Source organism: Furipterus horrens, unplaced genomic scaffold, assembly GCF_987537825.1.
Source record: "Furipterus horrens unplaced genomic scaffold, mFurHor1.1.pri manual_scaffold_7, whole genome shotgun sequence".
NCBI classification, from domain to species: domain Eukaryota; kingdom Metazoa; phylum Chordata; class Mammalia; order Chiroptera; family Furipteridae; genus Furipterus; species Furipterus horrens.
Window position 1 is genome coordinate 74,109,105 of NW_028327177.1, and position 14,794 is coordinate 74,123,898.

General features: G+C 42.6%; 1 protein-coding gene across 2 annotated transcripts in view; it reads right to left on the reverse strand.

Moving 5' to 3' along the window:
- Positions 1–251: 251 nt before the first annotated feature.
- The window catches only part of NBN (nibrin), a 68,842-nt gene continuing 54,299 nt past the window's right edge, over positions 252–14,794 (reverse strand). For both annotated transcript variants that reach the window (XM_090283817.1, XM_090283816.1), the window contains 2 exons: positions 1,711–1,760; positions 252–435 (listed from right to left, as the gene is read on the reverse strand). In XM_090283817.1, the coding sequence (XP_090139943.1) occupies positions 405–435; positions 1,711–1,760 (81 nt within the window). In that variant the 3' untranslated portion in view covers positions 252–404. The remainder of the gene's footprint in view (positions 436–1,710; positions 1,761–14,794) is intronic.

A 14,794-nucleotide genomic window follows, 5' to 3' on the forward strand; every position in this document is an offset into this window, starting at 1 on the left:
ATCATTGAAAACCTTTGGAAAGACTGATAAGAAATCAGTATCATGGATTTATTTCTGAAGAGGGGAACCAATAGCTAGGAGAGTGGTGGAAGGGGGACATTTTAATCCTTACCCTTTTATACTTTTAAGACTATTCTAACTACTCACTAATAAACAAAAAACAAATTTAAAAATGAAAAAGATTACCATAAGTGATGAGATGACAAAGACTGAAAACAACAAACCATACTACTTGTCACACACAAAAGAAATGGAGTTTTGTCCATTTTATTTAACAAGTTCAGGTCACAGAATCTTTGTAACTTGAAATCCCTTTATCTACTATACACATGTATCCCAGAGGAAACAGGAAGTAATGCTTGACAGGAAAGCATTTTTCCACTGCTTCTTTATAAAATCCTCAGTTATCGTTTCCTTTTTACGTTAGGATTGTATCTGCAAAGGAAAAAATGGGTTAAACAATATCTAGGTAAATGATGGCATTTATTTTACTCTGAAGTTAAAGGCCTTTCAGCAAAAAGAAAAAGAACTCATAAACATGGACAACAGTGAGGTCATTACTGGGGGGTGGGGGGTGGCTGGAGGATGGGGGTATAAGGAGACAAAATGGCAATGGGAAAAAATACAATAAAGATGAAATTAAAAAAATAGTTACATGGCTTTCAAAATATAGGCAATATTAGCAAACAATTTTATCCTTAGCACCAGATGTTATTCACTAATATTTTTACTTTCATTTATCTCTTTGATGTTGCTTTGATAAATACTTGATAAAAATAAAGCATGATCAATAAAAAAATCTATGTAAAAGAATAAAATGATTAACAAGAACAATTATTTAAAAATAAATATGTGTTTATATTTCTTCCAGCATGGCTTCAAAGATTTCTCCACTCTCCCCCTCCCCGAATTAAAATATACCATTTGCACAAAAGAGCAATAATGAGCCTAAAACATAATTATTTCACAAAATGTTCTCCTATAGCAATTAAACAAATGTAGCTGGGCAACCAGATTATTTCACTTGAATAGTTATGAAAAACCAGCACTGTTTGTCAACATTTTGACCATTGATTCATATCGTCAATAATGAAATTAAGGAATCAAATAGGCTGCAAAACAGACTCAAAAATGTATTACCATTTTCATTTTGCCTTAAGTAAGTCTGGAAAAATGTCATTCTCCCCTAACCACACTATCTACCTACAATAGAGTATTTGAGAGTGGGTTTGTTGGGCCTGTAAGAATGCTGAAAATATGTCATTAGAACTCTTCTAAACCTCCCACAAGAACCTGCTTTGAAACTAATCCAGCCTCTTGTTTCTATATGTATGCAATTAAAGCTCAGCAAATGCTCTGGTATTTTACTTGTCTTAATTCAAAACCTATTCAGTCATAATTCTACTCAGAGTTGAAAATCTCACAAATTTTTCAGCCAAATTCACCTGGCTTGGGAACCTTCTTCTACTTGAATGCCCCCATACAAATTTCACTGAATCAACCCCAAACTTCGAAGCTATATCCAGTAAACCCAACAAATAGGGGCTCAAATAGTAAAAACAAATCTATGTTAAAACATTCTTTAGGTAAAGGGACTAAGTCTTTATTTCTAAGGACAGAAAAAAAAACAAATATTTAATCTACATGAATAGAACTGAATTTTATATATATCTCTCTAAGATTCATGAGAAAGCTGAAATTCAACTTTACCTAAAGAGATCATCAGCAAGAAACTCTTCTTCTGCATGTTGATTTTGCACCTGTGAAAATTAACATACCTTCAAGCATTTGCTCAATGATGCATGCATAGTTAATGAATTGCTATAAAAACCCTTCAATGACTTCTTCCACTGACCAAAGAAAACAAAACTCTCCATAGCCTGGCTCTTTTCTACTTCTTTTCTTTCCTTTTTATTGAATTTATTGGGATGATACTGGTTAATAGAATTATACACGTTTCGGTGCATAATTCTATAACACATCATCTGTACACTGTATTGTGTATTCACCACCCCAAGTCAAGTCTCTGTCCATCACCATTTCCTTTCTAGTTTTACATCACTTCCATCTCCTCTTAATGAACCATGTATGCCAGTCAAAACTGAATCACACAAAAAGAAAAAGACAAAAACAAAACAAAAAGCCAGATTCACCACCTAATACTGTGATTACCTCTGCTTTCGTTCATGTTCCTCCCTCTGCCCCCAAAATTACCTCTTACCCTTCCCATATCTACCATGTTTTAAAGTACATCCATTCAATATACACATCCTTCACCTCTTAATGACTCTGTGCTCCCCTACATTTAAAAATAACATCTATTGTGAAGAACTCCCATGAAACATCAGCTGAACAGCTCCTATGTTAATTTCTACACATCCTCTCCAAAGACCAGAAGTTCTTTAAAGGCAGATATGGTTTACTATTACTGTTAAGAGTCCAGATACTACCTTAAAAATCTTTCTTAAAAAGCTCATTTATTCTTCATATAACCTCATTACTATTTTTACACTAATATCCCCATTTTAACCAATAAGGGAACAGAGATGATCAAAGGGCTGTCATCTGGATGAGCTGGGACTTGACCAGGTCTAGTCAACAAAAGCACCAGCTCTCAACCAGGCTCTTATGCTGCTGCTGTCTTTGCAAAGAACCTGCAGGGTTCAAACTTACAGAGTGATTTTCCATTCATACACTGAAACAATAAATGAAATTACACCTTTTCTTTCCACATTTTCTCAAAAGTACAACAGAACACATATAAGAAGACACATGATTTTCACAAAGCAGCTGTCAAAAAAGGTGCTGTTATTATTGTCCTAAATATTCTTACGGCCTTTCTAACAGGAGATTTTAAAGTTATAATATAGTAAAGAAAAAGGTAAGAAAATCAGCCTTACTTAAATACATCTTAGTAGAAATAGTAAGTAAAACAGTATTAAGAAATAAGAAATCTTCCTATTACTGGGTTCAAAATGCAAATCAGGCTGGATAGAGTTCAACAAATTATTATGCTTAGTGCATGAAATGAAAATATACTAAATTCGAGAAAACTTCAGGAACTGACTCACTACTGGCCCACAGCAGCAGTAGAGAAAGAAGGGCTGAAAAGAACAAAAGGCAGGGAATATAGAAGAGCAGCTGGGCAAGCCCAGTGAGATGAGATATTACATACAGAAGTTGTAGCCACACAGAAGAAAGTCTAGTCTATTATCTTAGTAAATCCTCCTAAAACATCCAAAACTGTTCTAGCAAAAAACAGGAGAGATTTGGTAGAGTAAATCTAGAACACAGGCTCTCCCTCCTTCAATTCTAATGAAATAAACAGAACGTAGGAAAAAGTCAGCAGCTGTACCGTCACTCTCCCAACAGCCACAATTATTCAGGAGCAGACCCCATGCACAGACTTCACAAAGGTGGCCGTGCAAAAAAACAGAAGACTGATGGAACAGACTCATGACACTAACCCATTCAAAGATGCCACAGAATCAAGAAAACCTGAAAATTCTTACTAATATCCCAAATTTGGGGAAAAGCTGGCTAAGTAGGAAAGAGAGAAGGACTGCAGGTGGGCTGTGGGAGGGATCAATGGCTGGAGGCTAGTCAGTGGGAGCAACACTGACACATTAGCAAATAACACAAGAGCCAGGTAATTCTCCTCTGGGACAGGATGCACTCTCTCTACTGGGAGTGCACTTCATTTCAACCCCAGGACTAGTGCCCACAGCTGCAGCTGAGCCCTCCCCTCGACTCAAGTGTCTCCATGCTACAGAGACTAGATAGGACTCAGAATGGACCTCAGACCAAGCAGCTGCTGCACAAATGGATGGTGTGGACCCACCAGATAATTCCGTACTTCACGAGCAAGCTAAAGGGTGGGAGTTATTTCAACTACATTCAATTTCTGCCTTACAGATAGGCTTTAGAATGTAATCCCTGAGTAAAATGGCACGCGAAATTTCATATAGCAAAGAAAATATCTGGACAGGTTACTTTACTTTCAACAGCTGTAAGACAAAAGAAAACAGCAAAGCCACTCAACATCCCAGAGGAGAAAAAATAGGAAAATTAGAATAGAACTTGCAAAAGAGGTGAAGAACCTAATCTGTAAGAAACAATAATTCAAGAATAAAAGATAGAGATCATTCTAAGAAGCACCAACAAACAATAGGAGTCACAAAAATGGGGAGAGAAACAAACCCTCATCGAAAGGAAAGGTAGAATCCCCAGAAAGTGCTAAATGAAATAGAGGGGAGCAAACTATCAGATATGGAATTCAAAACATGGATTATGGAGAAGCTCAATGAGCTCAGCGGAAACTACAAAGAACTCCAGAAAAACTACAAGGAACTTACTGAGAATTACACCAGCATCAAAAAGGACATAGAAGCTATCAATAAGAGCCAGGAGGAAATGAAGAATACAATCTCTGAATTGAAGAACACAGTAGAAGGAATTAAAAGCAGGCTAGAGGAAGCAGAAGATCGGATCAGCGAGCTGGAAGACAATGTAGACAAAAACTCGCAGACAGTGCAACAAAATGAAAAAAGATTGAACAAGACTGAAGAGGCTCTAAGACAGCTGCAGGACAACATGAAACATAATAATATCCGTATCATAGGAATTCCAGAAGGGGAAGAAGAAGAGCAAGGGATAGAAAACCTCTTTGAAAAACTAATGACAGAAAACGTCCCTAACATGAGGAGAGAAAGAGTCACCCAAGTTCAGGAAGCACAGAGGGTCCCAATGAAGATTAATCCCAACAGGCCCACTTCAAGATACATCATAATTAAAATGGCAACATTCAAAGACAAAGAGAGAATCCTAAAAGCAGCAAGAGAGAAACAACTAATAACATACAAGGGAGCTCCAACAAGGCTATCAACAGATTTCTCAGCAGAAACACTACAAGCCAGAAGGGAATGGCAAAAAATATTCCAAGCAATGAAAAACAAAGGGCTACAACTAAGAATACTCTACCCAGCAAGACTCTCATTCAAAATGGAAGGTGAAATAAGGAGTTCCCAAGAGAAAAGAAGGCTAAAAGAATACATCTCCACCAAACCAGCATTGCAAGAGATGCTTAACAGTCTGCTTTAAGAAGATGAAGAAACAGAGAGAGACAGAGAGGAACACGAGTACAAAGGGGGGAAATGACAATGAATAAGTACTGAAAGAAAGAAGGAACTTCTACCATTTGCAACAACATGGATGGAACTAGAGAGAATTATGCTTAGCAAAATAAGCCAGGCAACGAAAGAAAAATACCTTATGCTATCACCTATTACAGGAAACTAATGAACAACACAAACAAATGAGCAAAATTGAACCAGAGGGCATAAGCCTATGATCTCATTACCTGAGTGATTGTCTGTACTATAGGCCTCACTTAATCCTGTCTGCAGTCCTGAGACTCAATGGTTTGGCTGAACTAAGTGGCTGGGTTGGTGAAGAATGGGGTGGTCTGTGGGCTTCACTTTAAAACTGGTTTCTCTTTTCTGTCCTAATGGTTTGGACAGAAAGAGCCCAGAGGTCTGAGAGGGGGGAAACCTAAAATATTTCCCTCAGCCCACACTAAATATAATGGGCAAAAGGGTTTTAGACAGGTGAGATGTACCTGGCACACCTTCCTCCAAAGAAGCCCTTCTTTTCGCTAATGTGGGACATTGAAAAATTAATACCTGCCTTTTGTCATCTAGTGGTTACGGATTGAATGATGTCTTTTAGCCCTGTTGCCAAATCTGTTGCCTCCAGAATACAACAAGGATGCCAGCCTGTTAAATCAAGCACGCCGTTTTCGGGGACAACAAACTGACCTGGAGTCTACATGATTCTTCCCCATGTGGGAAGGCCACCCTCCCCTCCACACCCCCACTCTTATTAGGGATTTCTGGACCCAAGAGTAGGTAGGACGATGACCATGTCCAGCTTGAAGCAGCTAGAAGAGCTCAAGACCTTCGCCCCATGTCCTCTATAAGATTATAAAGGGTCTTAAGTCTGAGAGGGAGGGACTGTTCTTTTTTATTGTTAAATTAATTAATTAATTAATTAATTAATTATTTTTAAAAAGAAGAAAAAGAATATATGAAACTGTGAGGCAGGAGAGCTTGTATGTACGACCCATGGGCATGGACTTGGGGGCTATTGTTTGGGGGAGTGCTGGGTGGAGGGGAGCAAAGGGGAAGAAATTGGAACTATTGTAACAATATAATCAATAAAATATACTTAAAAAGAATAAAAGATAAACAAATTAATAAGAACATAAAAGCAATAAAATAAGAAATTCAAGTGATAGAAAACCATACTGAAAAGGAAACAAATGCTATATAAGCAAACATTTCAGATTTAAATAAATTAGAAATAGCTAACACTGACTGACTCACTGTTATAAATGCTTTATACGTAGTATTAGAATGTACAGGGACTTGGAGGACCTGGGCCACTGCCTGTGCTAAAACAAAGAGGGTATGCATCACCAGCCATGCACCCGATCACAAGGTTCCCTATTAACAGAAGTGAATAAGGCTCAGCCACCAGCATCCAGTTGAGGACTAGTTACACCCCCAGTACACCTTCCTCTTTCCCTTAATCATTTTCCAGAAACAAGGACCATAATTCTCCTGACAGCCATACCTAGTCAGAGAACATTGTTCTTCTGCAAACACCTATACCCTGAACTCTGGAGCCAACCAGCAGGGTGACCCATTCCCCTTAGGGTCTGCTCCACACCCTTAAAAATCCCTCTATCCTTTCCCTTGGGGCTGCAGTCTACTCAGACTCAGCCCACCTGCTTGAACATCCTCCAATAAAGGCTTTGAACTGGTCCATCCGACTCCTCCCTTCTTCCGGACACAACCCTAATACCTTATTCAATCTTTGCAGAAAATCTATGAAGCAGAGGTGCTATGAAACGGAGGCATAAATAATTTACCCAAGGTAACAGGTCACATAGCTGGTGAAAAACAGAACACGCACAACTGAAATCTGAATTTCTGACAAAGAGGAAGAGCTTAAAAAATCACAATGAATGCAGAAGAAATTAATCCGGAAGGCCAAGATGACCTAATAAAAAGGGTTGTTGGGTCTTAAACACAGAGAACCCAGCAAATATAAAAACGTTTTTAAAGAGATAACAGAAAAGTTCCTTGAAATAGAAAGACTGCATCAGCAGGTCACAATGCAGTGCTCAATTCCAGGGAAATAAAGGAATAAGCAGCACTGAAGTGTGCTCTGACTAAAACCAACTTTTGGGCCTAAGAAGAATATCGCGGGCATCCGAATCACCTAAAAAGATGGGGAAACAGGTGGAGGAAGTACAAATAATTTCCTTAATCTTCACAGCAGGGAGCCAACAAATAGTTTCTAAATTCAAAATATGCAGTTTGTTACAAACACTGATTTTGAGCAGGTTATTAGTCTTAGAGGGATATCAGGGAATGAACCACCCTGGGGAGGAACAGGGACACAAAGGCAGCAGGCTTCCAATTTCACTTCCTCCTGCCAACCCCCCCCACCCCCGCTCCGGCCCTCAGTAAAGACATGTCTGCAATATTACTCAATCGTTAAATGGGAATTGGGGGCTGTAGGATTTTAGCTTCTTCATTCTTTTGGGTACTACCATGAATCTTTGGAATGCACATTTACAAAAGATTAAAGCTAAGTATTCTTTTAAAAAAAAGAGAGAGCTGTGACTCTATTCTTCCATTTTTTGACAGTAAATATCCTGAGTGACCTTCGTAGCAATTTTTTAAAATTATAAAAAAGCATTTTAAAAAACAATTTGTTGGAAGACTGCATTAAACCCACAATAAAGTAAAATACAAACCCTGAGAGGTTACCTGGTAGAACAGCCAGCTTTAGCCCTGTGCCATGGTATCTGCAAACCATAAGAAAACCAAGGCTCTGCTCTGATGTCTTCATGGGGATTAATGACAAGAAAGAAAATCCAGACAGGGACTTAAAGATGTCAACACGTAAGGGTGACAAAGGGAAAAACTTTGCAACGTAAAAGGCAAAGAAACTTGCCTGTCCTGGACCCTGGCATAGGGTAAAGGGAAAAAAAAAAATCTCACGTAGTTTATAAAAACAAGCCAGCCTTCACTCAGGCTTCTAGGCCAAATACATATTAGCTACCTGAGTAATCCAAAAAAATCACATCACAGATTAATGTAGTCTCATTGTTGGTAGATGTCAGAACATGGAAGCAGCTAAAATGTACACCTGGACTTTTGGTATATGCTAATCAACCTGACCCTGGATTTAGCCATTCCCAAAGGATATACTGATGGACTGAACCCATTCCCAGGGGAAATGGTAATAGACCTAGTCCGATATGTTAACTAACCTGGTGTGTGGGTGTGGCGGTTTGGGGGGAGGAATGAGATGTAAATGACCTACTGAATATGTTGATAAGCAAATTCACCCTTACTGAAAGGTGTGTTTTACAAGTATAAAAAACAGGTGCCTCCTGAAGTATGGGCGGTGGTTCCTACAGACCCACAAGGAGGACCGGGAGTCACCTTTCCCCTGCTTCCCTTGCTCTCCTTGCTCCGATAGGCCCTTGAGTCTGTCCAGGAGTTGCCTCGTCCCTTAACCCCCTTCCCTCTTCCTTTGGTTCCTCAATAAACCAGTTATTTGCCTCCATAGTAGTCTCCGGGTGATTTCTGAGCAGACATTTTGGTGCTGAAAGGCAGGAGGTGCTCCAAGAATGGTCAATGACAGCTTGCAGGCAGAGGAGCAGTGGGCTGCAGCAGCACATCCCAGGCTTACCCCCTGACAGGCCTGCTGGAACCCTCTCACCCCTGCCTCTTGCACCTTGCTCGAGAGATCTGCTTGTCTGACGACTTCTGCCTCCAGACCTTTTGCCATGGCCTGCCCTCCATCCACCAACTAGCTGAGTTTTGTTTCATTGGGTGAGTCTCTCGTCAGGTTGACCTCGTTTTCTGTTCGAAAATCCTAGGCCTAGGTAGGTCTTCCTTGGGGCCATTCGCCTCGTTGAACTTCCAGCGTTGAACTTCCAGCGGTGGTAGGAGACACCCACCCCCTGGACAGTTCATTTAAGACCTTTGTACCTCAGAGCTTTCGTGCTCGGTTGAACTTCCTGAGGCGGCTGGGGATGCCCTCCCCCTGGACAGTTCGCTCGAGGCCTTTGCACCTCATAGAATCAGGGGCTTAAGTGGGGACACCCCTTAACCTTCCTGATTCATTCCATCTCAAGGCTCGCCCTCTGTGTTGTTACTCTCAGTACCATGGGAGCACATCAGTCCCTACTTCCAAAGGACTCCCCTTCGGGTTGTCGCTGTTGGAATCTTTGGACCTTTCAAATAAGAGTCCCAGGTAAAGCTAAAAAGCTAATTTCTCTCCCCACTGTTGCCTGGCCTCAATAGCCTGTTGATAACAATGAAGTTGGCCAGAACATGAAACATTTGACCCTCAAATTCTTACCAATCTCGACAACTACTTCAGGTGTAATGGGAAGTGGTCCGAAGTTCCATACATGGAGGCCTTTTTTTATTATTCGCAGCAGACTGTCCCTTTGCTCCTCCTGCTACCCCAACTTATTCTCCTTCACCTGACCTCTGCCTATATTTCCTCTGCAACAATAAACTCCCCTGACACCACAGCCCCCACCCTACCCTGTCCTTGACTTTTTACAGAAACAGATCCCTCAGACCATGGACACCCTCATATGCCCTCTCTCCTGGTCAACAGCTCCCTCCACTTCTCCCCTGGTAAACTCTTTCACCCTATCCTCTCCTGACTCACTGGTGGAAGGCAAACCATTGCCATCCCCGGACTCCACCCCTCTAATTTCACCTCCCTGCACCCATTCTCGGGCCGCACTCACACTGTCATTCTCCCTGCCATCCTCAGGACTGTACCCTCTGTGAAGTGGCAGGAGCCGAGGGCATTGTCTGGGTACATGTCCCCTTTTCCCTCACGGATTTAGCCCAAAGTGAGCACCATCTAGGGTCTTATACCACAGATCCTACCCACTTTTGCAAGGGGTTAACATATCAAGATGTCTACGTCATCCTAACCACTTCCACCACCCCAGAGGAAAAGGAGCATATTCTGCCACCTCTATATTTGCGGACACTCTACAAGCCCAGGATCCCAACAGAAATCCAGCTGGACCCATTGCAGTCCCAACTGCAGATCCTCACTGGAACTATCAGTCAGGGTCCCCTGATTTGGCTAAGATGTCTCATTTTCTCACATGCCTAATTGAAGGTATGCATAGGGCTGCCCTTAAAGCCATCAATTATGACAAAATCCTAGAAATTACGCAGGAGTTCTCTGATAATCCAGCTTCATTCATGAATTGCCTTACAGAGGCTGTTCTCAAGTACACCGACTTGGACCCCAACTCGGAAGAAAGCAAGGTCTATTTTAATACCCATTTTATTATATACTCTGCCGCCGATATTAGAAGAAAGTTATGGAAGCTGGAGGATGGACCCAAAACTCCCCAAAGGGATCTAATTTGGATTGCTTTCCAAGTCTTTAATAACAGAGAAGAGGAGGAAAAACAACAAAAATTAAAAAGGGACCAGCAAAAATACCTTATGTTAACTACTGCCATTAAGGGTCAGCCAATGCAAAGTCAGGGGAACAAAGGCTTGCCTAAGCCTCCTCTAGAACTGTGCTTCAAGTGTAAGCAAACAGGTCGTTGGGCACAACAATGCTCCCAACCGTGGCCACTGCCAGGTCCTTGTCCATCCTGCATACAGAAGGGACACTGGAAGGTCGACTGTCCTTTGGCTTCTAACTGGGGGGCCAGTAGACTGCTTCTGAACTGTTTAGCTCAACCTGAAAGAGAACCTGAAAGGGACGAAGACTTCAACATTCCCCATCTGCTGGGGCTCGCCACAGACAACTGATGTTGCCTGGGCTCGGAGGCCCCGTCTCTAACCATCTCAACAGCTGAAATCAGGGTAATCATGGCAGTGGCAGGTAAGTTGGTCTCCTTTCTTGTGGACATGGAGGCAACCTATTTTGTTCTTATTGAATACACAGGTGTTTTATACCCACCCCCCATCTCTGTTATTGGAATTAACGGGGTCTGTAATAAAACCCTAGCTACCAAATCTCTCACATGTACATTACGGTCCTTAACCTTCACGCATTCTTTCCTAGTTATGCCTGAATGCCCAGTTTCCCTCTTGGGTAGAGACATCCTAGACAAACTAGGAGCATCCCTGTCTCTTAATCTAGATGGAGGGGCTAAGGCCTACTCCATTTTCCTTTTGGCTTTAGCACAAGAAGCTTCCCAGGGAGATACCCCTCATCAGCTGTACCATCATAGTGTGAATATTAACCCCCTTGTTTGGGATACTGAGAACCCAACAGTAGCCAGACAGCAACAGCCGGTATGGGTCACCCTCAAGACTAGGGCTTCATTCCCCAGTCAGTCTCAGTATCCTCTCAGCGCACAAGCTATGTGGGGCCAGTCATTCACTGCCTGCTCAAAACCGGACTCCTCTGACCAGCAAACTGCCCGCCAATACTCCCATCCTAGCTATTAAAAAACCCAATGGGTCTTTTTGCCTAGTTCAGGATCTTTAGGCAGTCAATGAAGTTACTATCCTGATCCCTCCCACCATCCCCAACCCATACAACTTACTCAATTCTATCCCACCTGGCACAACGGTCTTCACCATCTTGGACCTTAAAGATGCCTTTTTCACCATCTCGCTCAGCCCTGATTCCCAGGACCTCTTTACTTGGATGGATCCAGATACCCAAAAAGTTCAACAACTTACCTGGACTGTCCTGCCACAAGGCTTTCAGAATAGCCCCTACTTGTTCAGACAGGGATTAGCACAGGATTTAGCACAAACTGACCTGCCTGCCAGTCATCTCATCCAATATGTAGATGATCTGTTGCTGTGTAGCATCTTCAGAAAAAGACTCTCATTTGCACATGGCCCTCCTTCTCAACTTTTTGGCTGACAAGGGATACTGGGTCTCTCCACAAGGGGCAATTTACCCAACAAGTCACTTATCTAGGATTAACTTTAACACCTTATTCAAAAGGCCCGAGGAATGAAAGAAAGATGCTTATAGAAACCCTTCAGTTTCCAGCCACCAAGGCAGACCTCCTCTCCTTCCTAGGATTGGCCAATTTTTTCCAGAGTTGGATCCCTGCTTTTGGGGCTATCACTGATAGCCAAGCCCTTCTATCAGGCAACAACAGGCAACCTTACGGACCCCCTAGATCCTTCCTCAAGCCTTAAACGTTCCTTTAACAGATTGCAACAGGCCCTGATCTCGGCACCTGCATTGGCTCTTTGGCATCCTGAGAAACCATTCCATCTTTATGTTGACTCTAATCATGGTTTTGTCTTATGTGTCCTCACCCAGCGCATGGGTGTCTCAAGTACAGGCCATCGCTTATCTCTCTAAGCTGCTAGACTCCTCCTCACTTGGATGGCCGACCTGCTTGTGAGTTCTTGCAGAAGCCGCTTTGCTGGTTCATGATGCCCTTAATTTAATTCCTTTTGCAGTAATCCACATTGTAGCTTCTCATTCTCTCAAGAATCTGCTCATGCATCAAGCAGTAGTGGCAGCCTCACCCTCCCGCATCCAATTTCTGCATGTCATTCTTGTAGAAAACCCCAACATTCATTTAGAACATGGCAATGCTATCAACCCAGCCAAGTTCCTCCACCTGGCATAGACCTCTTCGACAGCCACATCCTTACATGACTGCATGGAAATTGTACTCTTTTCTAATTCCCTTCCCCAGCCTCCAAGACTTCCCCTTGTCTGGGTCTGTACCTACCCGGTACATTGATGGCAGTTCCCTAAAGGCCCCAGAACATGGGGTAGGATATGCTATTGTAAGCCTTAATAAGGTAGTAGAGTGGGGGCCTTTACCTCCTGGGACTACCTCCCAATAGGTTGAGCTCATTGCCCTCACCAGGGCTCTCCATAAAGCTGCAGGCATGGAAACGAACATTTATACTGACTAAATATGCTTTCTGTATCTTGCATTCCCATGCTCTAATTTGGAGAGAATGGGGATATCTCACAGCTAAGCAATCTTCAATAGTCAACACAAAGCTAATCCTAAAACTTTTACAAGCAGCTCAATTACCAAAGAAGGCTTCTATCATCTACTGCCGAGGACATCAGCACGATAACACCCATGTAACTCAAGGCAATGCTAAAGCTGACTATGAAGTGCAGTTACAGGCTCGACAAACTAAACTCTGTTTTCTCCTGCTGGACAACACCCCCTCATATATGGACCAGGAGCACCAGGAATATGGCCATGGGAGCCACCCTTTGCAATGGATGGTTTACCCTCAATGGACACATCATCCTTCCCCAGGGCCACGAAGACATCCTACATTCTTTACACCAACAAACCCACCTGGGACCTACGGCTCTCAATAATCTGTTGACACCCACACTATATAACACCCGACTTCTTAGCACTCTCACCAAGATCACTCGTCAATGTTCAGTTTGCCAAAAGAAGACAGCTCAAGGGTGAGTTAGACCTCCACTGTTCCCTACTCACCAGGCCAGGGGAGAAGTTCCAGGACAAGATGGCAAACTGACTTCACCCACATGCCACCAGTTAAGAAGGTCAAGTATCTACTAGTGTTAGTGGATACCTTTTCCAGTTGGGTGGAAGATTTTCCTACTATATCAGAAGGAGCAAATGGCATTTTTTGTGTTTTACTAACAGAAATTATTCCTAGGTTTGGACTGCCTCAATCCCTCTAATCTGATAATGGCCTGACCTTTGTTTCTAAAATTACTTCACAGGTCAGCATTACCTGGAAACTGCATGTTCCCTACTTGGCCTCAGTCCTCAGGGAAGGTAGAACGCATGAATGGGCTTCTTAAAAGCAACTTAACTCGGCCTGCTTTTCAGGTCCAGGAACCCTGGCCCCATCTGCTGCCTGTGGCTCTCCTCCACATTCGAGCCACCCCACCCTGTGAGCCCCACTTACTTAGCCCCTTTGAACTCATGGATGGGAGACCTTATATTCTAAGAAATTTACCAGATAATCCCATTTCCCTAGGAGATTACCTCCCTGCTCTCAAAGCTACACAACAAGTCCTGTGGGAACACACTGACTGCGCCCATCCTAACCCCCAAGAAGGTCGCTTTCTGGCACCGGTAAATCCTGGGGACTGGGTTTATCTCAGGTGGCTCACTCACAAACTGCTCACACCCCGCTAGGAAGGTCCCTATTTAGTCCTACTAACTACACCCATGGCAGCCAAACTCATAGGTCAGGCAGCCTGGGTACATCTTTCTCGCTTTAAACAGAGTCATCTTGGTACCTACCTCCTTGAAGACACCACTGAGGACACTGAAACCCCTGACTATGAGTGTACTCCCTCAGGACCACTTCGCCTGACCATCTCCGAAAGGCAAAAGGAGCCTGACCCCTGGTGAAATCTGCCTTTGAATGTTTGCTATTGTATAAGTCCTGTAGGAAATTTGACTGGTAATCTCTCTTATTTTTGAGTCATAATGTATATCCTCCTTTTATTCTGCCCCCTTCTCAATGTTCTCTCATCTACCTACCTAACCCCCACTCCTGATCCCTCAAGACTATGCTCCATCTTATTCTTGGCTTATCGAAATTTATAGGCTAGTAATTATTCTGACTCTCAGTGTTGGCTTTGCATGACCCTGAATCCACAGACACACTCAGCTGTTCCTATACAGAATACAGTGTGGGGATCTATTAACATCTCTCTTTTCTCCAACAACTCATAGAAACCTGACACCCTCTGGCTCCCTGCTCTCTAGAGATCAGAGGCC